General features: G+C 43.4%; 1 protein-coding gene across 1 annotated transcript in view; it reads left to right on the top strand.

The window, feature by feature from the left end:
- Positions 1–25,964, top strand: part of PCYOX1L (prenylcysteine oxidase 1 like) — a 52,624-nt gene that overhangs the window by 15,048 nt on the left and 11,612 nt on the right. The window contains exons 2-5 of the mRNA XM_082255561.1: positions 762–968; positions 6,300–6,474; positions 10,776–10,987; positions 14,039–14,179. Coding sequence (XP_082111687.1) covers positions 762–968; positions 6,300–6,474; positions 10,776–10,987; positions 14,039–14,179 — 735 coding nt within the window. The remainder of the gene's footprint in view (positions 1–761; positions 969–6,299; positions 6,475–10,775; positions 10,988–14,038; positions 14,180–25,964) is intronic.

Raw genomic sequence — 25,964 nt, 5'->3', positions numbered from 1 at the left:
CCAAATTCTCCAGATCTCAATCCAATCAAGCATCTGTGGAATCTGCTGGAAATACAAGTCTGATCCATGGAGACCCCATGGATCAGACTTCAAGGATCTGCTAATGATGGCTTGGTGCCAGTCACCACAGCATACCTTCAGAGGTCTAGTGGTGTCCATGCTTTGATGGGTCAGGTTTCTTTTGGTGGCAAAGGAGGACCTACTCAATATTAGGTGTGTGGTCATAAAATTACAGCTAATCAGTGTAACTGCTAAAAAGTTAAAGAGGAAGTAAACCGTCCTCAGGAAGTTGTAACTATAGGTAAGCCTATATTAAGGCTTACCTATAGGTACTGTAAATATCTCCTAAACATGCACCGTTTAGGAGATATTTACCTTTAATGCAGCCAGTGACGTCACTGGCGCATGCGCTCTGAAGGAACGGCAGATCGTGCCGTTCCTTCAGAGCCCCGTGCCGTGACCGTCGGCTCCCGCGCGCGGGAGTGACGTCACCGCGGCTCCGGCCAATCAGATGGCCGGATGCCGCGATCCCGGAAGACGGGCGACTATACATGTCGCCCGTCATACAGGTAAGCGGACGGCACGGCGGGGGCTCGTTCTAAGGTAAGTATTTCATAATGAGCTAGTATGCGATGCATACTAGCTCATTATGGGTTTCTCTTTCAGGATGTAAAGAAGAGAAAAATTTTTTTTCTCGGTGTACAACCTCTTTAAGATGGGGGTAACAGGGTAATCTGTTAAATATTATCTCTGTTTTCCAGCTGTTGTCGGTGCTGGCATTGGAGGCTCTGCAGTCACACATTTCCTTCACCAGCAGTTCGGCCCACAGGTGCAGATTGACGTCTACGAGGCAGAACGGGTTGGAGGCCGTCTGGCCACCTTGACAGTGAACAGTCAGCAGTATGAGTCAGGCAGCGCTTCCATTCACTCCTTAAACTTGCATATGCAGGACTTTGTCAAGCTCGCTGGTGAGTCTTCTTTACATGTCTAGTGCTCCAGTTTTCGCCCCCATATTTGTATTTCTATTGTTAAAAGGATAAGTTTATCTTTGGTAACATGTTACACCCGTATTTAGGTATGGTATGGGCAGACAGCTGCTGATCAGTTGTGCAATGCTCTGCAGGCTTTAGAAAAAAAAAATGCACATTTTTTACCTGCAAAAATATGTGCATTTATTTCTACTTTTTTTAAAAAAGGTGAACTTAGCCTTTAATCGAACCTTGCTGCTTTGTGCAATGTAGCAAATTTGCAGATTGGAACCCCAGTATAAATTAATATTTTGTTTTTTTATTGCACTTTGTGGTGGAGTGCATATGGTATTGGAACCCACTCACATTTCAGCACTCTTGGGTGCTGTTCAGTTCCCTACTAGTAGTAGTAATTATATAGCCAACAATTTATGTAGTACTTTACATACTGTACATTTACATCAGGCCCTGTCATCAAGAAGCTTACAATCTAAGGTCACACATGCCAATTTAGACAGGAGTCAAATAACATACCAGCAGGTTTTTGAATGTGAATAAATGTGTGAGAGGAAGCCGGAGTACTCAGAGGAATTCCACGCAGGTACAAGGAGAACATGCAAATTCTATGCAGATAGTGAACTGATTGAGAATCCCAATGCTGAAAGTCAGGAGTGCTAACCACTAGGCCACTGTGCAGTCTGTATTCTGAGATTCTGAGCACTGCATTAACAGTTAAAGCTGAACTAATCGTTCCTATCATTTTTAGCCAGGGAAGCTGCCATCTTGGCCTCTGATCTTCAACTAACATGCTGCTGCAGATGTGATCAGTTATGATGGTTTGACAGTTACATTCCTGACACATGTCGGGAATGTAACTGTCTTTTGAAAGTGGTTAATCGATGGGTTTAGTTCTCCTTTAAATATTAAGTAATAAGAGTTATTTTCATCTTTTCCAAACAAATGTTTGTGGCATATTTTTCACTGGTATCACAATAACTTTAATAGTATAGTTAAAAATTGTATTATATAACTCTACCTTTTCTGTAAGGCACCCTCCTCCTAACTTTAACCACTTGCCACCCAGGAAAATTCTGTCACTTTTCTCCTACAAGTAACAATCATCTTTTCTTTTTTAGCAGAGACCCTAGGGAATAAAATGGGGGTCATTGCAACTTTTATCTTGCACGGTATTTGCGCAGCAATTTTTCAGACGTGTTTTTTTTTTTTTTAAGGAAACTTTTATGCATTAAAAAAAAAAAAAAAAACACTAAAGTTAGCTTAATTTTTTTATTATGCCGTGAAAGATATTACGCAGAGTAAATGGATACCGAACATGTCATACTTTAAAATTGCGCACTATTATGGAATGGTGCCAAACGTTGGTACTTAAAAATCCCCATAGCTTACCTGTTTAGAGTAACAGAGGAGGTCTAGCGCTAGAATTATTGCTCTCGCTCTAACGTCAATACCTCAAATGTGTGGTTTAAACGTTGTATACATATGTAGGAGCTATTCACTTTTCTTTTGTTTTTTTTTTTTTACTTTTTTCTATTTTGACACTTTCCTTTTTTATATATATATTTTTTTTTTTTATCACTTTTATTCCTATTATAGGAAATGTAAACATCTCTTATAATAGGAATAGGACATGACAGGTCCTCTTCACAGCGAGATCTAGAAGTCCCCAAATCTCGCCTCTAGAATGGAAAGCCTAAAATAAAAAAACAATCTCGGCTTCCTGGCCGAGGCAACAGCAGTGTTTATAACTGCAGAGGTCGGGCGTGACATCATGACATTGCGTCTGGCCTCCGAAAGGACTGCTGGGGACCATTCAACCCACGGTATTCTATATGGTGAACTTCCGGCGCTGAATGATTCCTTCTCTGGCTCGCCAGTCGCACAGGCGAGCTGGTAGAAGCACCAGAGGGGGATGTCACCATCTGTCGCCTGTAAAAACAATCAATCGGCTGAACAGCTGCTAAGATTGTTTTTACTGTGCAGGGAATCTCCTGCTGTAAAAGAGGAAATCTGAATGATGCCTCTAACTGCAGGCATCATTCAGATATCCCCGCTCAGTCTGCAACATCATATGACGCCATGCGGGTGGGAAGTGATTCAAGTAGTTGTAAAGTAAGGTGGTTTTTTTTTATCCTAATGCATTCTATGCATTAAAATGAAAAGCCTTCTGTGTTCAGCAGCCCCCCCTAATACTTGAGCCCCATCTTGATCCAGCGATGTTGCAGCAGGGTCTCGGCTGCCAGAGCCTCTCCCTCCTCATTGGCCTGAGACGACAGTGCAGTGCCATTGGCTCCCGCTGCTGTCAGTCAAATTCAGGGAGCCAATAGGGAGAGGGGGACGGGGCCAGGCCACAGCTCTGTGTCTGAATGGAAACAGGGATCTGCGGCTCGGGTGCCTCCATAGCAAGCTGCTTGCTGTGGTGGCGCTCAACAGGAAGGAGGGGCCAGGAGCGCCGAAGAGGGACCCGATAAGAGGAGGATCTGGGTTGCTCTGTGCAAAACCATTTCACAGAGCAGGTACCGGTAAGTATAACATGTTTGTTATTTTTAATAAAGAAAAAACAAGACTTTACAATCACTTTAAACTCCACTTTTAAGCTATCCCTTTAGCAAGCTTTAGTAAGCATAGTTTGTGCTTTAGGTAGAGAGGAATCAATTCCTCCAATGGCTTACCCTGAAATGGATATCAGTATGATATCACTCATGATTGCGCACTGTACTGCAGAATCCTGGCCGTGCCAAGAGCTGCAGTGTTCCACCTTGTTTACATATCTATTAGATTGTAAGCTCTTATGTGCAAGGCCCTCTTGTATTTTATTGTAATGTAATTGTTTTGTCTCCCTTTAGATTGTAAAGCACTGTGCAAACTGTTGGCCCTATATAAATCCTGTATAACAATTATCACAGTGTCCTCTGGCAGGATGCTGTTTAGCTGATTCTACTCTTCAACTCCATGTGACTATTGATATCACAAGGGATTGGAAACTAGATTTGTTTGTGACATGCTTTAAGAGCATAAGCAGCATTAGGGGAATGGATCACCAGAAAGCATCAAAGACATCATGGATCATAATAATCCTACATTGAGTGTTTAGAAAGCAAGTGGTCCCTGCTACTGCACTGAACAATGCTCACATATTGATGCATAAGCTCTATTCAGTGCAGTAGTACTCTGAGCCCCGGCCATTTGACATCTTTCTTTACAGAGGACAGGTTCATGACAGCCTGTGTTCAAAGGCAGCTGTCCATCATTCAACCCAGAAGACTGATGACATCTACGATGGGTATAGAAAAAAAATCACCCCCTTTAAAATAATCACATTTTAGGGTTTTTTTAGCCTGAAGGGAAGACACAATTTTTGTTTTATCCAGCTGTATTTACTCAGTGCACCTTTAACGTCCAAGTGAAAGATATAACACCAACATGTCAGGAAAAAAAAAAACAAAATCAATGAGTGGGAAATAGGCACACTCCCCTCCTGAAAAGGACTTGTAAACTTAATTACCTACTCAATGGCACACAAAGCCATTTGACTTTCAACTGTGATCAGCTGTGGTCATTTTGATTAGCTAAGCATGAGATGAGCTTTCCTGGAGCATTTCAGTCCCCATTAGTGCAACTGATGCAAAAAATCAACTATGGGTGGCAAGGCACTGTCAAAAGATCTCCGGGATAAAATTGCAGAAAGGCACAAGTCAGGAGATGGATACAAAAACATTTCAAAGGCTATTTCAATGCCTTGAAGCACAGTGAAGTCCTATTATTAGGAAGTGGAAGGTATCTGGTACAACACAGACCCTCCCTTGATGCAAACTAGATGAAAATACCAGGAGGAAACTGGTCAGAGAGGCTACCAAGAGGTCTACAGCAACTCTGAAGCAGTTGCAGGAATTTATGGCAGAGTAGTCATTGTGAGCATCTGATAACAATATCACATATTCTCCACAAATGTGGCTTGTATGGGAGGATTACAAGAAAAATAGCCACTCCTCAGGAAACGCAACTTGCAGTCACTACTGAGCTTTGCCAAAACTAACCTTGAAGATTCTGAGGCCACATGGAAAAAGGTGGTATGGTCAAGATGGGACTAAAAGTGATCTATTTGGCCTCAACACCAAACAATACGTCTACTGGATCTCCTTTTTTTTTTTTTTTTTTTTCACCTTTACTGAAGGTCTGCCCTAAATTATATAAAAGAGCTACTAGTGTCACATTCAGAAAAATGCGGTTGCCATACCCATTTGTGTAACATATTTTTTTTTTTTTTTGGAGGCTCACGCCTCAGCTGCTATTTTAGGCAAAAGAAGGCACAAGATTAATCATTATTTTGTACAGGAGAGGGCATTAGAAATTTGTTTGAAGATGTCAGTCACTTTTATACTTCCTTCAGTTTATTGTCCTGTTTTTTTTTTTTCAGCCATGTAACATGTTTTAGGCCCCTTTCACACAATCGGACTGATCGGGTCCGCCTGTCCGTTTTCCAGGCAGACCCGATCGGGCCACCCATTCTCCTCTATGAGGAGGCGGATTTCAGCGGACATGCTCGCTGACACCCGCCTGCCATCTGATCCGACAAGATCCGCTGAAAACAGACGGATGGCGATATGTTCACCATTTATCCAGCGGATCAGATGAAAACGGACCGGCTGCTCGTTTTCATCCTATCTCCCCATAGAGGGGAGCGGGACTCTGACAGGTCCATCTCTGCACAGTGGAGCAGAGACAGACCTGTCACCCGACTGCTCACCGAGGATCAACAGAGCGATCCCCGCTGTGCAAGTGGAGTCTGTCAGAACGCATCCGCTCCGTGAGAAAGGTACCTTAGAGGAAGCCTGTCACTTAGGAGTGGCGAAAGAGCACTCCACTGGCCAACATGCATTGTACTGACTTTCTTTATAAGGTTAACATTGTGTGTTCAGTAATATCATGCTGAGTAGTGAAATCTACAAACATGGTAAACAATAATCCAACATAAATCAATATAACAGTATGATAATATACTGTTCCTCCTAGGGGTTAGTCAATACAGGTTGATGTGTGATATATGCCAAACTGGGACAGACCTAGGTCTAAGTAATATTAAGTGCACAAAAAATAGAAAGTTAAGGCAACTATATAAAACAATGTGCAAGATAAAATTGACTTTGCAAAGTCTTGACTACTGATTTATTCCTATCTGTAATGCACCGTAGAATATGTTGGGGCTTTATAAATGCAATCATAATTATACAAATGAGCAATGGAAGTAATTTGTGTTCAATGTTCAGGTTATAATTGGGATTTTTTTTACTTTCTCATGGCTCCCTAATGCAGGGCTAAGACATCGCAGAGAGGTGGCTGGAAAGAGCGCTATTTTCAATGGCGAGCATCTGGTTCTAGAGGAAACTGACTGGTATCTTCTTAATCTTTTTCGACTTTGGTGGCACTATGGGATCAGTTTTTTGAGACTTCAGATGTGGGTAGAAGAAATCATGGAAAAATTCATGAGGTTTGTTATCCATAAAATCTCATCTGTTTATCTGTGCAGGAATCCCAGACTGGGAGAAACACAGGGACTGTCACTGCTGCCTCCAATTATAAGAATAGTTTTCTGGCTACCACTGACATTAGTATTTCGAGGTACTGACTTGGTCAATGCATGTAGATTAAAGCCTCGTACACACGCACCGATTGTTGGCCGACCGATCGGCTGACTTTTGTCCAGTGTTGTGTTGGTTGAAATCTGCTCTAGACTGCACACAAATTTTCCCGGCCAACAACAACCAACTGCAGAAGTGATGTCATGTGCTGGTTTACTTTCCGTGTGTTTTTTCTTCTCTGAGCATGCCCAGTCTTGCTCATCTGATTTTTATCTGCCGAAATCTGTACTGACTGATGAACAATCGGCCGTTCTGTTGTTGGCCAACAAAAATTTTATAGCATGCACACCAGATTCAGTTCGGTCGAAAAGTCGCAGTCGGTTGTCTGAAGCATCATACTAACAAGCCGACAATCGGCCGATCGGACGTTGGCCGAAAATTTACGGCCAACAATCGGTGCGTGTGTACGAGGCATTAGTCAGAATGAAGTCAGTACTTCTGATCTGCTTACTTGTTCAAGACCAGTACCGAAGAAGGCGGTAATAACAAATTCTGTATATTTTCATATTAAAGGAGTTGTAAAGTCAGAAGGTTTTTTTTATCCTAATGCATTCTTCTGGGCGTAGCAGCCCTCCCAGCACCCCTTAATACTTGCCTGAGCCCCATCTGTATTCAGCGATGTCAATGCATCCTTCTGCCGTCTGGGACTCTCCCTCCTGATTGGCTAAGGCACATTGGCTCCCGCAGCTGTCAATCAGGAGAGAGCGGGGGCAGGGCCGAACGGCAGCTCCGTGTCTGAATGGGCACATGGAGCTGCAGCTCGGCTCGGGTGACCCCATAGCAAGCTGCTTGCTGGGGGGGGCACTCGACAGGATGGAGGCGTTAGGAGCAGCGAAGAGGGACCTGAGAAGAGGAGGATCCAGGCTGCTATATGAAAAACAAACTGCACAGAGGAGGTAAGTATAACATGTTTGTTATTCTGGACAGAGATGCTGGCTCGGAAATGACAAAATCATGTAAATCATTGTGTCTGGGCTGTTCTTGGCTGCATTCGCAAATTTCAGATACAGATTGGTCCCTGCTGCTGCTTCTCAGCTTGTAACCTCCCACAAAGTTACGATGTACAGTCTAAGTGATCAATGGGGGAGCAGAGACTGGGGAAATGCTGTTGTTGGAAGATTAATGCACTCATCTCAGACTAGGTGAAATGATTGATACTTTGTAATGCAGAAAGGTAATGCATTTCAGGGAAAATGTAAGAAATATTTTCATGCGATGATAGATACAACTGAAGTGACTGGATGGCATGACAGTCAGGCAAAAAATATTTTTAGAGGAACAGGTTAGCATTTGCAACCTCTGTTTTGTAAGTACAGGTTTCTTGTAAGATCAAGAATAGTTTTGAATAGTGCAGAAGTCAAAACAAAACGTAAAAGCCCAAACCTTGTATAACTAATATCTGTTGATCGATTATTCTTTTTTTCTAACAAACCTTTTTATTTACGGCCCCTTTCACACTGTCCCTCCGTTGGACTGACTCTGTTTGTTTATCTCAGCGGGGGATCGATCCGCCGATCCCCCGCTGAGCAGGAGAATGACAGCTGTTCTCCGCACTGTGACACACCTGTCAGTTCCCCATACATCTCTATGGGGGAATCGGATGAGAACGGACCGTCGGTCCGTTCTCATCCAATCCCATCCGATCCGCTGGACGGATGGAAAATAGGGTTTGACGGATCAGATCAGATGTCAGTGGACATGTCTCCGCTGACATCCGATGCCCCATAGGGATGTATGGGGGGACCGTTCAGATCCGCCAAAAAAACGGACAAGCGGATCTGAACGGTCCGCAAGTGTGAAAGAGCCCTAAGGCATAATTCAAATATTATAGACAGTAGCTTGTTGTAGAGTTTCTGAAAAGGGGGTAAAACAAGCAGGGAACAAGTATTTATCCAGCAGAGATATTCCATTGCAGGGTACACCGGCGTATTACGTTTAATTGGCATGCTAGTGCATTCCTCTCCTCTGAGAGTGCATGTACTTTGCCTGCCTGCTGAAGCTGTATATATCACTGAACAAAAAAGGTGGAAACAATGGGGGAGATTGACTAAAACAGGAGCTCTCACAATCTGGTACAGCAGTGCATGGTAACCAATCAGCTTCTAACTTCAGTTTGTTCAGTTAACCACTTCAGCCCCAGGAGGTTTTACCCCCTTCTTGACCAGGCCATTTTTTGTGGCTACTTTTTTGCGCAGTAACTGCGTTACTTAAACTTTATGCTATTATATTTTTTACTTTATGCTATTGAACATAGTTACATAGTTTGTGAGGTTGAAAAAGACATCTGTCCATCCAGTTCAACCTATGATGTGTGTGTGTTTGCTGTTAACCGTACATTGTATACCCCTTTATGATGTGGTCTTTAAGGTGTCCATCTAATAGTTTTTTGAAACCATCGATGCTCCCTGCTGATACCACTGCTTGTGGAAGAAAATTCCACATTCTTACTGCTCTGACAGTAAAGAACCCCTTAAGTATTTTAAGGTTAAACCATTTTTCCTCTAGTTTTAGTGAATGGCCACGTGTCTTATTGTATTCCCTTTCTCTGAATAGTTTGCTCCTTATGCTAGGGTCATCCCCAGTACAGTATTTGTACATGGATATCATATGCCCCCTCAATCGTCTCTTCTCCAGAGAGAATAAGTTCAGTGCTTGTAGTCTTTCCTCATAGCTGATGTCCTCCATTCCCCTAATTATCTTTGTTGCCCTTCTCTGGACTCTCCAGTTCCAGCACATCCTTTCTATATGTTCCAGCTCCTTTCGATATGTTATTCAACATATCCAATAAAAAAAATGTTATTCATCAGTTTAGGCCAATATAAATTCTGCTACATGTTTTTGGTAAAAATAATCCCAATAGTTGTAAATTGTTTGGACACTGCAGGAACTACTTTTGGGAATCTGTGCGGCACCGCAAAGTCGCGTCACACCGATTTGGATGGTGCCTTTGTTGGCAATAGGCTCCAATTTGGCATGCGATTTGACATGTCAAATCGGCCCAATGTGAACAGGACTTGGGCTACATTCACATCTAGGCGTTGCTATTTTTACAGGTGTTTTTTTTGGAGTTTTACAGGCATTTTTGTGGAAGCATTTTAAGGTTGACAAGTGACCAATGAAAAAAAAAAAAAATGCCTGTAATCTGCCAAAAAAAGCTCATGTACTTTTTTGAGGGACGGGCGTTTTACTTAAGGTGACAGAAGGCTCAGATGTGAACCGGGGCCATTGAAATGAATAGGATATGTCTTGTTGGGTGTTTTTACAGCTGAGGCTTAGAGCAGAAAAACACCTAGATGTGAACAGAGCCTTAAAGAGGTTGTAAACCCAAATTATTTATTTATTTTTCAACCTGAAAGAGAAACCCATAATGAGCTAGTATGCATCGCATACTAGCTCATTATGAAATACTTACCTTAGAACGAGCCCCCGCCGTGCCGCTCGCTTACCTCTATGACGGGCGACATGTTCAGCCATCTGATTGGCCGGAGCCGCGGTGACGTCACTCCCGCGCACGTGCGCGGGAGCCGACGGTCACGGCACGGGGCTCTGAAGGAACGGCACCAGCGGCTGTTCCTTCAGAGCGCATGCGCCAGTGACGTCACTGGCTGCATGTAAGGTAAATTTCTCCTAAACGGTACATGTTTAGGAGATATTTACAGTACCTATAGGTAAGCCTTATCATAGGCTTACCTATAGGTACAACTTGCAGCGGAGGGTTTACTTCCTCTTTAAACCCGGAAACTGATGGATTTCTATGCACCGCTGCACCAAATTTTGCCTGCTCCAGTTTTAGCAAATCTCCCTCAGTGTTAGGCCAGCCATACATAATACAATTTTCTGTACAAATATCCTTTAGGTTTACCTTCAACTATGCAGTACAAGGGCCTGCCTTATAGGAAACAATTGAAAGTGTTGTTTAGTTTTGACCTCATATTATATGGTTTTTGGTAAATCTAACAGAATTGTACAAGAAAAATGAACATGTATGGCCAGCCTCAGTCTGGAACTCCTTCCACGGCAAAATGTTTAGATGTGATGGAGAAGACCATTTATTTTATAATTTTTTTTTTTTTTTTTATAATTTCCAAATTAACAATTTAAAATGTTATTTTTATAATGTCCAGCTTAACATTTGCTGTGCTTTCTTTAGGGTGTATAAGTACCAAGCTCATGAGTATGCTTTCTCAAGCATTGAGGGATTGCTACGTTCACTTGGAGGAGACCATTTTGTGAATATGACTCAGAAGTCAGTTGCGGATTCTTTGCAGGGAATTGGAGTGTCACAGCGTTTCATAGATGACGTGATAAGCACTGTGATGAAAGCCAGCTATGGACAGTCGGTGTCCATTCCAGCTTTAGTGGGTGAGTTTTACATTGAAGACTTTATGTGAACTTTATATGAAGACTTTGTCACTTTACTGACCTAGTCCGTTATACATAGGCTGCCAGCAAGCATACAAGCAGAGCTGTAATTATTGGGTATCTCTACATGCATTGCAAGCAAGTGTCATTGGTGTCTTTCATACCAAAAGCTCAAGATTGCAGTAAGCGCAGTATACACTGCATGGCTATGGTATAAATATGTGCAAATATATTGTAATAAAGTTTTTTGCGGAGATAATCCAAAGTCCTGAATATGTAAATGGTAACCCAACAATATTGAGTACCGTATATGAATAGCCAATATACGGATCATGGCTTGTTTCTGGGGCTAGGAAAAAATCAGCTATGCACCTTTTTTATATTCTTTCTAAATCACAGCATCATCTATAGGCTTAAAGGCTAAATTTATCTTAAAAAATATATACGGTATATATTAATAATAAGAAATGCACATATTTGTGCAGGAAAAAAATGTGTGTGTATATGTATATATATATATATATATATATATATATATATATATATATATATTTTTTTTTACAGAAGCATATAAAGTATTGCACCCGCAATCAGTGGATGGCGGATGCAATGTCTGGCTCCTGCAGATACTTCCCCCAGCTCCCTGCCTGTACCTCTGTAGTGCTTTTAGTTGCACAGCTGAAGGAAATGTCAATGGACAAGGGCATGCTGATTACCGCATTGTAAACTATGAGTCTGTCTGTTGCTGTGTGCAAAACCTCACACCCCCATGTGAAAAATTTAAAAGTAACAGCCTCTGCAGGGGAGAAGAACCCCTAGCACAGTGTTCAAGGTGGGGGTGTGGCAGTTGCTTTGGATTACATGTTACACCCTAAATACGGCAAAACATGAACTTATGCTGGCCATACACAATACGAAAAATCGTTCAAACTTATTTTCGAAAAAACGAACACTCGGTCGTGAGAGAAAACTATTGTGCCATCATGTAATGACCGATAAATTGTTCAGTGGACATGAATCATTTTTTTTAGTTTTTTTTTCACATATACCTAGTGCCAACAGTTTGGATGAGAAACACATGAACCTTTTCAATTTATCGTTCGTTCAGCATAAAATTTCCAAACTTCCGTCTGAAAAACGTCACAACCTTTTCAACCGGAAAATTAAAACTGTCCAAATGACTGAATTTTGGCAGATTTTTCTTACTGTATGGCCAGCATTACAGCATTAGGCAGGCCATAGACAGTGCAAATTTCTTTCCTGCAGCCACTGGTCACATGATTCCTGCATCAACACAGGGGAATCCCTTCCGCCGAGCAATTGTCTTCTCCCGGGGCGATAATCACAAGCGATTCCTGCAGGCTGGTTGTAACAACTTGGTTCATACATCCTGCTGAGATTCAAACCATCCATGGCTGTCCTTCGCCTTTAAGAAGAGGAGCATTACTGCTAAAAAATGACAAAAGCTAGTTTTTGGAACACTAGGAATGTGGTAAAAATAATATCTTAGGCTGGGTTCACACGAATGCAATTTGGATGTGGATTTCCCCGCATCCAATTTGCATGACAGGAGACTGTGACCAGCTCTCAATAGATCCGGTTCACACACCTCCAGGGCGGCTGCGGTCCGCATTGGAAAATGGACCTGTGCGTCTTTTGCTTTGTTTCAGGTGCGAATTCAGGCAAAAATTTGGGGCTGATTCGCACCTGAACCAGTGAACAGGGCCGAGCTGGACCCCCCGCAGCCACATCAGTGTGAACCCAGCCTTAGTGTTTTGAAAGCTTGTATATCACATTAGACAATATCACTGACATTATTATTTGCTATCTCTATATTACTAACACTTTATTTGCGAAAAGAAATACATTCCCAGGATTAGTGTGGCTTTGTGGCATGCAAAAACACTTTAGTGGTTCTAAAGGCTTAAGGTTTTTTTACTTTAATGCATTCTCTGCTTTAAGGTAAAACCTGTTCTGTGCCACAGGATTCCCCCCAACCCCACCCTAATACTTACCTGACCCCAATGTTGATTCAGCGATGTACCTGAGAGCAGCAGTTCTCTCCCTTATCACAAGGCAGATTGATAGCAGTGAAGCCATTGGCTCCTGCTGATGTGAAATAAATCCGGTGGTGTGGGGGCAGGGCCTAGCTGGGCTGTCTGTATTTATGGATGCAGGCAGTGGGGTTTGGGATTGAGCATGCGTGCAGTCATAGGAAACGGCTTCCAATTTGAACACTCACTGAAGAGGTGGAGCCAGGAACTCCAGCAGGGAACCCCAGAAGAGGAGGATCTGGGCCGCTTTGTGCAAAACCATTGCACAGAGCAGGTAAGTATAACATGTTTTATTATAAAAAAAGAATAGATGGCTGCAGCATCAATTCGAGCTGCAGCTGCCCCCCACTGGATCTACACCCAGAACTGAGTGATCAAAGACCACTGATCGCTCAGTTATGGAGTCCGCTCTGCACTCCAGTGCTCACTGGAGCCCCAGACTGGAGGGGTTGGGAGTGGTTGGCTTAGGCTCTGAGGACACCGCCGGCTGAGTCAGCTGCTCGGGTTAGGAATCTGGGCAGATCCCGACATCATTGTTGGGATCTCTGCAGAGCATGGACCAGCGCTTTGAGGTCAGCTGACATCGGACTTTAGCTCACTGTTGCTGAATCTGGGTCACAGGAGTGCAGAACTAAGCACATTCCTTTTGACCCACAGGAGAAGTTTGGCCCAAAGAGCCTGACCTGATAAAGGATATAGTTACATTTAAGGCTGTTACTCTACCTATTGCATGCTGAGGACAAAAGATACATACTTGGCAAAAAAACCTTAGCTGGTTTGCAGATCTGTGCATTTCCATAGACATCCAGTAATCCCAAACAAACTGCCTGCAGTTAATAACCTAACTTTAACTATAAGCCTTATGTTTTATCATTCTTTGTGGGCTGGTTTTGGTTTATTGACTAGATCAGATTTAACATACTGTTTATATGATTTGCAAGCAACTGACATATTTGTAAGTAACTGTTCTGGTGTGTTATTGTGTGCTTTCCTCTAGGAGCCATGTCTTTGGCAGGAGCCCAGGGAAATATGTGGGCTGTGGAAGGAGGTAATAAGTTGGTATGTTCAGGTTTGCTAAAGCTGACAAAGGCCAATGTGATCCATGCTAGAGTGACGGCAGTGTCTCTACACAGCTCAGGTACATTTATGTATTTTTTTTTTTGTTTTTTTCTTTACAGTTCATAAACCTGTTTTTTTTTTTTTTTTTTTTAATGCAGTTTTAGGGGTATAGGCATATTTAGAAATATTTGTTTTGGCTGAACGGTATACAGGGCAGCTTTATGCTGACAAGGAAGCAAATTCAATTTTGACCTAAGAAAATAAACTATGATCTGACCTTCAGAATTCTCTTGAAATTATCCCCACTGATAAGAGGTAAAGATGGGTGGTACAGTGAGTAAAGCCAGCCATGAACCGTTTAAATCTCGGCTGGTTCAGCAGGGACTGGCGAAGATTTGAACCATGTATAGGCTGGCTGAATGTACCCAAGTTGATCGATCAACCAACTTTGGTACAACCAGTCTGATTTTTTTATATGCGATTATTGCTAGCAGCTTTTGCAGCCACTAGCAATAATCAATGTGTTCACGGCTCCCCCTCCACCCCTGTGGTTGCAGAAAAGAAAATCACTCTATCTATGGCCAGCTAAGTGTGTGGTGGAGAAAAAAAAAAAAAAAAAAAAGATTAGGCAGTATTTTATTTTTGTCTCATGCATGTATAAATTCACTTACTGTTGACTGACTACCTCTGCTGGAAGTCTTTTACAAGCATTCACTACTCTTTTGGTAAAATATTACTTTCTAAGATTAGTTTCCTCCAGTTAGTTTGAGGTCGTGTCCCCAAATTGTTCCTAATCTTAGCTTCATATTGAAAATACTGCCTTCCTGAAACTCTGAAACGTATTCACACCTCTCTAAAGTATTTAAAGGTTTCAATCATGTCCTCCCTTTACCATCTTTCCTCAAGTCTATACATATTGGGTTCCTGATATGTTTTATCCTTCAGACCTTTCACCACTTTTGCTGCCTGTCTCTGGACTTGTTCTCTTATCAATATCTTTTTGCATGTGAGGTCTCTAGAACTGGATGCGGTATTCTAAATTACCGTATGTCTAATTAAAGATCAACAGTAGGGGAATCAGCACCTCATTCCTCCTGCTGGTGACCCCTCTAGTGATGCATCCTAGAATTCTACCAACTTCCTCCACTGTCTGAACACACTGGTTTGCCTATTTTGTAATCATTTGAAAAAAGTACCCTCAAATCTTTTAAATATTTTTTTTTCTTTAGTTTTGGCCATCACTGTACGCTCAATATTGTAATCTATCAATTGATTATTTTTCCCTAAATGCATTATTTTACATTTAGAATCATTGACCTGCTTTAAACAACATTGATATGACTAACAAATAGGCCACCATATTTATTTTAAACAGCGCTTAGATTCTACCAGGGCCAATGTCTGAATAAGGTTTTTATTTTAGCTCTGTCTTTGTGGGATTTCTTCCACAATCAAAAAAAACAACCTCGTCTGTAAATTGTTTTTCAACCACATATTAGTCCTAGTTTTTCCTAGTGTGTGTGTGTGTATAAGTGTTCCAGGGACATTTCAATTGTGCGCTTCGTTGGGGGATTAGGGCTGTAAAGTCCTGCATAATGTATACAGTAGTATGTACTAAGTTTTATTGTGCATTTTTTTTCCATAAAACCCATATCCTTTTTTTTCCTTTTGTTGTATGTGTCCCATTGGGAAGATTCCCTTTGACTTAAAGATTAAAGCCTCGTACACACGCAACGATTATCGGCCGACCGATCGTCCGACTTTTGTCCAAGTTGTGTTTTGTTGGTTGGAATGTGCCTAGACTGCACATGAATTTTCTCGGCCAACAAAATTCTACTTCAGAAGTGATGTCATGTGTTGGCTTGTTTTCTTTGTGTTTTTTCTTCTCTGAGCATGCCCAGACTTGCTCATCAGATTTTTGTCTGCCGAAATCTGTACTGACTGCACGAAAGTCGGCCGTTGTGTTGACGGCCAATAAAAATGTTATAGTCTGCACACCAGATTTTTTTCGGCCGAAAAGTCGGAGTTGGTTGTCGGAAGCATCCTACTAACAAGCCGAAAATCGGCAGATTGGACGTTGGCCGAAAATTCCCTGCCAATTTTCGACGCGTGTGTACGGGGCTTTACTCAAATTTTTTTGAGAAAAAAAAAAACATTCCCCTCTTGGTAATCTGTGTACATTTCAAGGGTTTTGACAAACTATGTTGCAGTTTCCTGCCTTTTGTTATTCTGAAGAAATCCCTGTGTGTTTTGCCTGTGTCCATGTGCAATCTAATGGGAGTGGTTTCATAATTACCAATCAGCTGCTGCACCTGTAGGGCTCTAATGAGGAAAATTGCAGGGTTTGCATCCTATTAGATGTGATTTCCTATTGGGAGTATCTCACCAAACATTGCATTTTTATTGCAGGGAATGCCTGAAATCTGACTTGTATTTTAGTGTAGACTTCTGGCAAAATCAGTGAGCCAATCACACAAGCAGGAAATGATATGTCTGGTTGGCGTACTGTATAGTTTCTCTGTACAGAACACCTCCAGGTAGCCATATTGGATTGCATTTAACAGAATATTACAGAGCTGTAGATTAAAAAGAAAGGTCATTTTTTAATAACATTTAATTAAAATATGACTTGTATCGCAATTGTATATGCTATATTATTATTTATTTTATTTGCTACGTTTTTTCCCACAAAAGTGAAGTTACCCTTTAGGCTACATTCACACCTGAGCGTAGCGTTTTTCGCGCGTTTTTTACCGCGATTTTACCGCGATTTTTACCGCGATTTTTGTGCAGGCGTTTTTAGATTGAATAGAGATCAATGGAAAACGCCTTTAATCTGCCCAAAAAGAAGCTCATGTACTTTTTTGAGCGTTGGGCGTTTTGTATACAGCGTCAAAACGCTCAGATGTGAACAGGGGCCATTGAAATGAATAGGATTTGTCTTGTTGGGCGTTTTGAGAGCTGATCCTAGAGCAGAAAAACGCCCCAAAAACGCCCCAAAACGCCTAGATGTGAACGGAGCCTTAGTTAAAGTGATATTAAAGGCAATATATACACTGAACAAATTTATAAACGCAACACTTTTATTTTTGCCCCCATTTTTCATGAGCTGAACCTAAAGATCTAAGACTTTTCTATGTACACAAAAGGCCTATTTCTCTCAAATATTGTTCACAAATCTGTCTAAATCTGTGTTAGTGAGCACTTCTCCTTTGCTGAGATAATCCATCCACCTCACAGGTGTGGCATATCAAGATGCTGATTAGACAGCATGATTATTGCACAGGTGTGCCTTAGGCTGGCCACAATAAAGGCCATTTTAAAATGTGCAGTTTTACTGTATTAGGGGGTCCGAAAACCAGTCAGTATCTGGGGTGACCACCATTTGCTTCCCGCAGTGCAACACATCTCCTTCACATAGAGTAGATCAGGTTGTTGATTGTGGTCTGTGGAATGTTGGTCCGCTCCTCTTCAATGGCTGTGCGAAGTTGCTAGATATTGGCAGGACCTGGAACATGCTGTCGTATATGCCGATCCAGAGCATCCCAAACATGGTCAATGGGTGACGTATGCAAAAAGGGTCCCAGTCAAAAAACTGGTTGGTGGGGGTAGTCCTTCACCGACTCACCCCAAAAGGGGGGGTGTGGGGAACCTATGGGAGTAGAACCATCAAAAACAAAATGGAATGGGAGTAACCATTCACAAGATAAGGCAACACCCACACAGTGTGAAGGGTAAAAAGAAATACTTTGTTCAAAAATTGGGAATTAATAACATATTGTCACACATATCTGCAAACACAAATCACAAGACATGACATTAACATGATTAAAAGAACATCCCAATGACCGTGCAGGGGAATGAATACAGGGGATATGTCACTCACAGCTGTAGAATAAGCAAATATCAAAACTCCCGCTATGCTGTGAAACGCAATAGCAATGTGATAGTTGGCATTAATTGCATGGCTTGGAATCAATCTGAAAACCACAGTAAGTATATCACATTTCAAAAAATCTGATTCAGTATTGCAGGTGTGGATCGCTCTTCAGAGTGCTGTATTTCAGATAAAGCAACATGAGCTGATCCAATTAATCAGCATAGTAAGAGGACACACCTAATGAAAAATTTGCTGGTGTAAATACACAGATATCCGAACTCCCACTCTGTAGTGACTCCCACTCTGTAGTGAAGCACAGTAGCAATGTGATGGTTGGCATAAATTACATGACTTGAAGTCCACTTGAAACGTGAGTTAAGAACCACAGTGATAAGTGTATCACATTTCAAAAAGTCAAATTCAATGTTGGAGGTGTGTGTCGCTCTTCAGAGTGCTATATATCTGATAGGGCAGCATGAGCTGATCCAATTAATCAGCATTGTAGAGGAACACACCTGATGAGACATTTGCTGGTGTAAATACAAAGTTCATCCAAAGGGAGATTCTGAGACTGACTATAGGGGAATGGAAAAACAGTATATTCCACTGATGTCAGGTATTCCAATCAAAGAGTATAATAGCTGAAAGTTCAAGCACACATCCACCTTGGATAAACGGTTCAATGCAGATAGAGGGGAGCCTAAGCAGGATAATACTATATCGCCCAAACATGGGGAGTGTGATACTCACTGCTTCTTGTCACTTGTGCCCCCAATATGAAGTTCCAAAGTTGACCGTGACCAGGCTGGTGATAAGAACTTAGAAGCCAGTTTCAGATTGTCCAAATGAAGTATCTGTGTTAGTAAGGGGAGATGAGGCTGAAGAGAGTGATCCCATGAGCTGGCTTCTCCTTTTTCCAATATAAAGTGTGGTGAGTATGGCAGCTACGGCCCATCAGTGTCTCTCCACACACATCGGTTTGTAAAGGCCCGTACACACGTACCGATCGTCGGCATACAAACGTCGACGGACGAAAGATCTGCCGATTGTACGCTTGTTAGTATGGTGCCTCCGACAGCCGTCAGCGCACATTCTGCCGACAAGAGTCTGTCTTGCAAGCATTAAAATCTTTGTATGCCGACACCAGAGCGGCCGATTGTTCGCCAGTCAGTACAGAATTCGGACGACAGACCGCAGATTTGCAAGACTGGGCATGCTCAAAAAAGAAAAAACGCAGGGAAAGTTAACCATTACATGAGATCACTTCTGCAGTCGGCTGTAGTCGACGGACAAAATTCTTGTGTTGTCTTTGCACTTTTCAACAGACACCGACAGCCCAGGGACAAAAGACGTCCGATCGTTCGCTGACGATCGGTACGTGTGTACGGGCCTTAAGGCTTCACGAGCAGCTCAGAGCACACCCGCCTTTCATCTGGGAGTAACAGCGATCACTGGATGACGCGTTTCGTCCGCCACTCGGCAAACTTCTTCGGATCAGGGGAGGGGAGAGGTATATGTCCTTTTTATATTGTGTAATTCAATGGATTTCAGACATTCCCTCCCCCACAGTAAGTTGTTAGGATTGCAAAATAGTGATAGACCACATGACCACATGGCAACTGGCACAGTTGAGTCAATCAGGAGATGAGACATGGCAACAATCATCAAGGATCATGAGGTACAGGAGGGAAAGAGAGCAAAGTATACTTAGCATACTCCTGCACTTCAAGATCATGTATGAAGCAGGGAGAAATGTAACAATAAGAATCACTAACTGACAAACAGATGAAAACTGGGTAGAGATCTAAAGTATATATCTCTCCCTGGGCTCAGTCTATTACCCGGGGAGGTAGGTATTCAGTATTACAAGGGAAGGGAGGACAAATATGGAAGCTAGTCCAAGGCAAAAAATCACCACATCTTGATTATACAGAATACTCTATATCTGACAGATAATCAAATATATCATATTAAAAATATACCTGGAGATCCCAGGTTGCCAAATGGAGGAGGTAAGAAGGGATGAGAAAAGAGACAGGAGGAAAAACAGTTTCAGGTCCCCATACCACCTCTGAAGAGTGATAAACATACCCGAAGTGCGGTTGTCCTTAACACTAGGATCTAGTGGCAATTCTTCAATTTAGATAAGATGTAGGATAATAAAAAAGTTGAGATAGTCTTTAACTATGATGAACACAGTCAAAAGGCAAAAAAATCACAGCGTCTTGATTATATAAAATATGTACTGTATCCGTCTAAAAGTAAAGTATACAATCTTGGAAGAATACTTAGAGACCCCAAATTGCTAAGAAGAAAAGGCAGGGAAAGGTAAGGAAAGAAATATGTAAGAAGAATCACTTGAAGGTCCCCATACCACCTCTGAAGAGTAAAACACATACCCGGGATGCAGTTGACTTTAACACCAAGATCGAAGAGTGGTGCTTCGATTTAGACAGGAAGTAGGGAAATACTAAAATTGAGATAGGGACATTACTTCTGGCTAGCCTTAGTTATCGAGAAAAATGTTTAAGTTAAACTCTGTATTTAACCCATTGGGTACCAAAGTATTAACATTGTAAATCCAAAATTTTTCCTTACGCAACAAAATCCTGTCAAAATCCCATCAAAATCCCCTCTTCTTGGAGGTAAGTCCAAGAGAAAGATACCTTTGATTTTTAAACCATCTGTCTTACTTGCACGATAGTCTCTGAAGTGTAAAGCAACCGGATTTTCTTCAAGTTTTTTAGCTTTTTCCTTGTCTAGGTCTGAGGATTTTCTAATATCCCTAAGATGTTCTCCAAAACGAACCCTCAGTTGACGTTTTGTTTTACCTATATATTTCTGACAGGGACATTCAAGCAAGTAAGTAACTCTAGATGATGAACAGTTAATAAACCTTTTAACCACTTGCCTACTGTGCACTTAAACACCCTTCCCATCCAGGCCAATTTTCAGCTTTCAGCGCTCGCACACTTTGAATGACAATTGCGCGGTCATGCTACACTGTACCCACATGAAATTTTTATCATTTTTTTCACACAAACAGAGCTTTCTTTTGGTGGTATTTAATCACCTCTGGGTTTTTTATTTTTTACAAAAAAAAAAAAGACAGAAAATTTTGAAAAAAAAAAAAAGTTTTTCTTATTTTCTGCGAGTAAATTTTGAAAATAAATTTTTCTCCCTCACTGATGAGGCTGCAATGATGGGCACTGATAGGCTGCACTGATGGGCACTGATGAGGTGGCACTGATGAGGTGGCACTTATGGGCACTGATGAGGAGGTACTAATATGCCGCACTGATGAGCACTGATAGGCGGCACTGAGAGGTGGCACTGCTGGGCACTGAGAGGTGGCACTGCTGGGCACTGAGAGGTGGCACTGCTGGGCGGCACTGATGGGCACTGGCGGATGGCACTGATGGACACTGACGGGGTGGCACTGATGGGCAGCACCATCAGTGCCCACACTCAGTGCCCATAGTGCTGCCAGTCAGTGCTCATCAGTGCCTAGATGAGCAGGCACTGATGGGCACTGACTGGCAGCACTATGGGCACTGATTGTGGGCATTGATGGGGGCACTGATGGCGGGCACTGTGGGCACTGATGGGGGGGCAATGTGTGTGGTTTTTTTACCTCTAGTAATCAGGGCACTGGTGATCAGTGCCCTGATTACATTCCTGTGTGTCCCCAGCGGCTGTCGGCTCCCCCTCCTTCCTCACACTGCAGTGTCTGTGTGAGGAAGGAGTGCCGGCGATGAGAGATGATCTTATATGTTTACATATGAGATCATCTCTCATTGGACGGCTTGATCACGTGGTGAATGGCCGCTGTGATTGGCCATTCACCACGATCTGTGATCGGCCGTGTCCAAGGGACACGGCCGACACAGATTCTCCCCGATGCGCGCGCGCGCGGGGGGCGTGTCACTGTTTCGTTTAAAAACGGCCTCCCGAAAATTCAAGTCCGCGCTGCAGCCGTATATGGGCTGTAGCGCGGATGGGAGGGGGTTAATCTCAAATGTTTTAGTATGTTGTGTGTTCCAGAAGGCAGGGTCTTTTCAACAAAAGGGCACATCTGACAGTGTCCACAAGGAAACATACCAGAAGTTCTTGGCACATCTGTCAGCCAATTACCCTTACCAATTCTTTTATATTCAGAGTGGACCAGAAGGTCCCTCAAGTTGGGGGCCCTTCTTGCCACCATAAGTGGCCTTGGTCCCCGTGATTCTAGCAGTGGAGGGATTGGATGTAAGGATGTGCCAATGCTTCTGAAGAATGGACTGAACATTTTTCCATTGTCTGCCAAATTTCGTAATAAATCTAGTGTGACCCTGCGATTCATCCCTCTCGGTTTTGGTAGTTTTCTTTGTTTTCTTTATTAGTAGGGCATTTCTATCAGTTTGTAGAGCCCTTTTCTTGGCTTTGCGTAAGATGCGATGGGGATACCCTCTCTCTCTGAATCTTCCATATAGTGAGGTGGCCTCCCTGTTGAACTGCTCCAAATCAGATGGGTGACATGTCTGGTGAGTATGCTGACCATACAAGAACTGGGATGTTTTCAGCTTCCAGGAATTTTGTACAGATCCTTGCAACGTGGGGTCATGCATTATCATGCTGCAACTTGAGGTGATGGTCGTTGATGATTGGCAAACAATGGGCCTCAGGATCCCGTCACGGTATCTCTGTGCATATAAAATGCACCTGTGTTCGTTTTTTATAACATACACCTGCCCATACCATAACCCCACCTCCACCATGGGCCACTCGATCCACGATGTTGACATCAGCAAACCGCTCACCCACACAAAGCCATACACGCTGTCTGCCATCTTCCCTGTACAGTGAAAACCGGGATTCCTCTGTGAAGAGAACACCTCTCCAAAGTGCCAGACTCTATCGAATGTGAGCATTTGCCCACTCAAGTCGGTTACAACGAAGAACTGCAGTTAGGTCGAGACCCCAATGAGGACGACGAGCATGCATATGAGCTTCCCTGAGATGGTTTCTGACAGTTTGTGCAGAAATTCTTTGGTTATGCAAACCGATTGTTGCAGCAGCTGTCCGGATGGCTGGTCTCAGACGATCTTGGAGGTGAAGATGCTGGATGTGGAGGTCCTGGGCTGGTGTGGTTACACGTGGTCTGCAGTTGTGAGGCCGGTTTGATGTACTGCCAAATTCTCAGAAACACCTTCGGAGACAGCTTATGCTAGAGAAATGAACATTCAATTCACGGGCAACAGCTCTGGTGGACATTCCTGCAGTCAGCATGTCAACTGCACGCTCCCTCAAAACTTGTGACATCTGTTGCATTGTGCTGTGTTAAAACTGCACGTTTTTGAGTAGCCTTTTGTTGTGGCCAGCCTATGCAATAATCTTGTCTAATCAGCATCTTGATATGGCACACCTGTGAGGTGGATGGATTATCTCAGCAAAGGAGAAGTGCTCACTAACACAGATTTAGACAGATATGTGAACAGTATTTGAGAGAAATAGGCCTTTTGTGTACATAGAAAAAGTCTTAGATCTTTGAGTTCAGCTCATGAAAAAAATGGGGGCAAAAACAAAAGTTTTGCGTCTTTATCATTTTGTTCAGTGTGTGTGTGTGTGTGTGTGTGTGTGTGTGTATATTTTTTTAGTACAAACATACCATACTTACTTGCTTTGTGCAGCGTTTTTTTACAGAGCAGCCACAATCCTCCTCTTTCTCGGGTCACCTGCCGGCGCTCCTGGCCCCTCCCTCCCTCCTGTCGAGTGCCCACAGAGAAACCAGATTGCGAAGGGGGTCACTCAAGCAGGCATACTCCCAAGCCTCTGCTTTGTGTGTCATTCATTCCATATAAAAAAAATATCTATCTATTTTTTTTTTTCTGCCCAGTCAGCAGTAAGGACCTAGTTCCCTTTTGGGATCTCTGGTCCCGGCAATTTGTTTCCTTTTTAAATGGCTTTTTTTTCTCCGGATTTTCTTTTCCTGCGAGATCTACAATCAACTGCCGGACAGGGCGACAGGCTGGACAATCTAGATACGTTGGTCATCCCAGTCTGGCCACCAAACGCGCGCAGACCAAAGCTCTGCTCTAGGTCGGCCGCAACAGAACCCCAAAAGATGGGGGCTGGCCTGAGAGTTAAACGCCTCGCGAGGTTGCATACGACCGATTCCCTGTCTGAGTCGCAGCGTTCCTCCTGGCCGACAGCCCCCCATTTCGATGGCGAGGTACTTTTGTCTGGAGCGGTGCCCACCTAGTTCCTAGTATGGGGAGTATCTATCCCCCTGGAGTGTTTGGGGGTGGATGCGGGCTCTCCCTGGGATGGTCGGACCTGTGGAGTCTCCTCAGACCCCACTTGGTTGTTGGAGCTCCCTGTGGGCCATCTGGTACCCCCTTTCCCTCTTCTTGGGAAGTGTGGTGATTTGAGATAGTGACTGGGACTGGTGTGCTGCACTGTACCGGTGGGGAAAACGCTGCTGGCAGCTGGGCTTCTCAGCTGGGTAAATATCAGGGCTACAGGGATCCTTCCTGGGTCCCTGAGAGACTCGATGAGCCTATGTATTTATGTGGCCAGGGGCCATGTTTGTGTAGTCTGGCAGCCATTTTTCGTTGGTCCGGTGTGCTAACGGAGCGGGAGCCATGACCCGGGAGCCTCTGGGGCTCCTCCTTTCCCCTGGTGTTGATTCCTGTTTTTTTTTTTCTTTCCCCTTGGACGCCACAAGTGGAGCATGGCGGTGCTAGATGCTTTTTGTGGGGGTTCCTCTTTGTTTTGGAGTCTTAGAAGTACGTTTTCCCACCTGAACCCCTCTGAGGCTGCAGCCTTTTATGGGTGCACTGACGGCGATCCTGGAGTCCTTGTTTTCCTGGGTGGAGGTGGCCATTGGGAAGCGGGCTAGCAAAAATCATCCCCTGCCTCATCTGTCTCATCAGATCCTGACTCGGCCGCAGTGGACTTGGCCCACCCTGTGGGATCTGTGGCCACTCTTCCTGATTGTCAGTTAATGAAGATGATGCCTCCACACCTGTAGCTGTGCACGAGAAGGTGCTAGTTAACGCACTGATTGCATCTGTGTGGGAAACTTTGAATGGGGGATGCGAAGATGCCAGTCCCCTATGGGCACCTACATGCCGTCTCACATGGCAGATGTGTTTCCTTGTCCCTCCTGCTGTGAATTTGTCTCTAAAGAGTGGGAGTGTCCAAAATGTCTCTTTTGTGGTTCTTACACGCCTTTTGCGGTGTGGTATCCCTTTGAGGAGTCTCTCCTTGAGAAGTAGACTGTTCCACCAGTGGTGGACCCCCTTGTCTCCAGGTTGAAGAAAGCAGCCATGATTCCGGTAGAGGAATCTCCGGCTTTTAAATCTCCGGCAGACAGGAAGGTGGAGTTTGTGGCCCGCAATATGTTCACTATTGCTGGGTCGGCGCTGAGGCCAGACAAACAGTCGGCTACACTTTTGCACCATGACCTAGAGGGTGAGCAGATTCCCCCTGCTTTTGCTGAGTTGGCGGACCAGTTGGTCCAGGGGCTGCAGTTTGTCTGCAATGTCTCTTCAGATGCCGCTCCTCTGATTTCTAAGCTATCTGCTTTGGCAGTGGTGCTTGGGGGTTGTATTGTGCTTTAAGTGTTGGTCTGCGGACCAGACTTAAAAAAAAGAAAAGCTCTTACCGATTAACCCTTTCAAGGCAATCGCCTGTTTGGGGCTAACCTGGATGACATTATTAGGAGTCTCACAGGGGGAGAAAGTACCTTTCTTCCACAATCTGGGAAGGAAAAAAACTTGTCGCAGACATGGCCCGTCTTTCTCATACATCCGATTCTGGTCCTCAAGGCTCTGAACTGCTTTGTGCGGTGACAGAAGTTTAGAATGGAGTCCATTCGCACGGTGGTGGCATCCCTACATCAGGGGGATTTTTTCATGCCTCTATCAACATCAAGAATGCTTACCTGTGTACGTTCCAGTATGTGCATGACACCGGCGCTTTCTCTGTTTTGCTGTAGGAG

The sequence above is a fragment of the Pelophylax lessonae genome, assembly GCF_965119305.1.
Source record: "Pelophylax lessonae genome assembly, chromosome: 4".
In the NCBI taxonomy this organism is placed as follows: Eukaryota; Metazoa; Chordata; class Amphibia; order Anura; family Ranidae; genus Pelophylax; species Pelophylax lessonae.
This window is presented reverse-complemented; position numbering and strand designations above follow the sequence as displayed.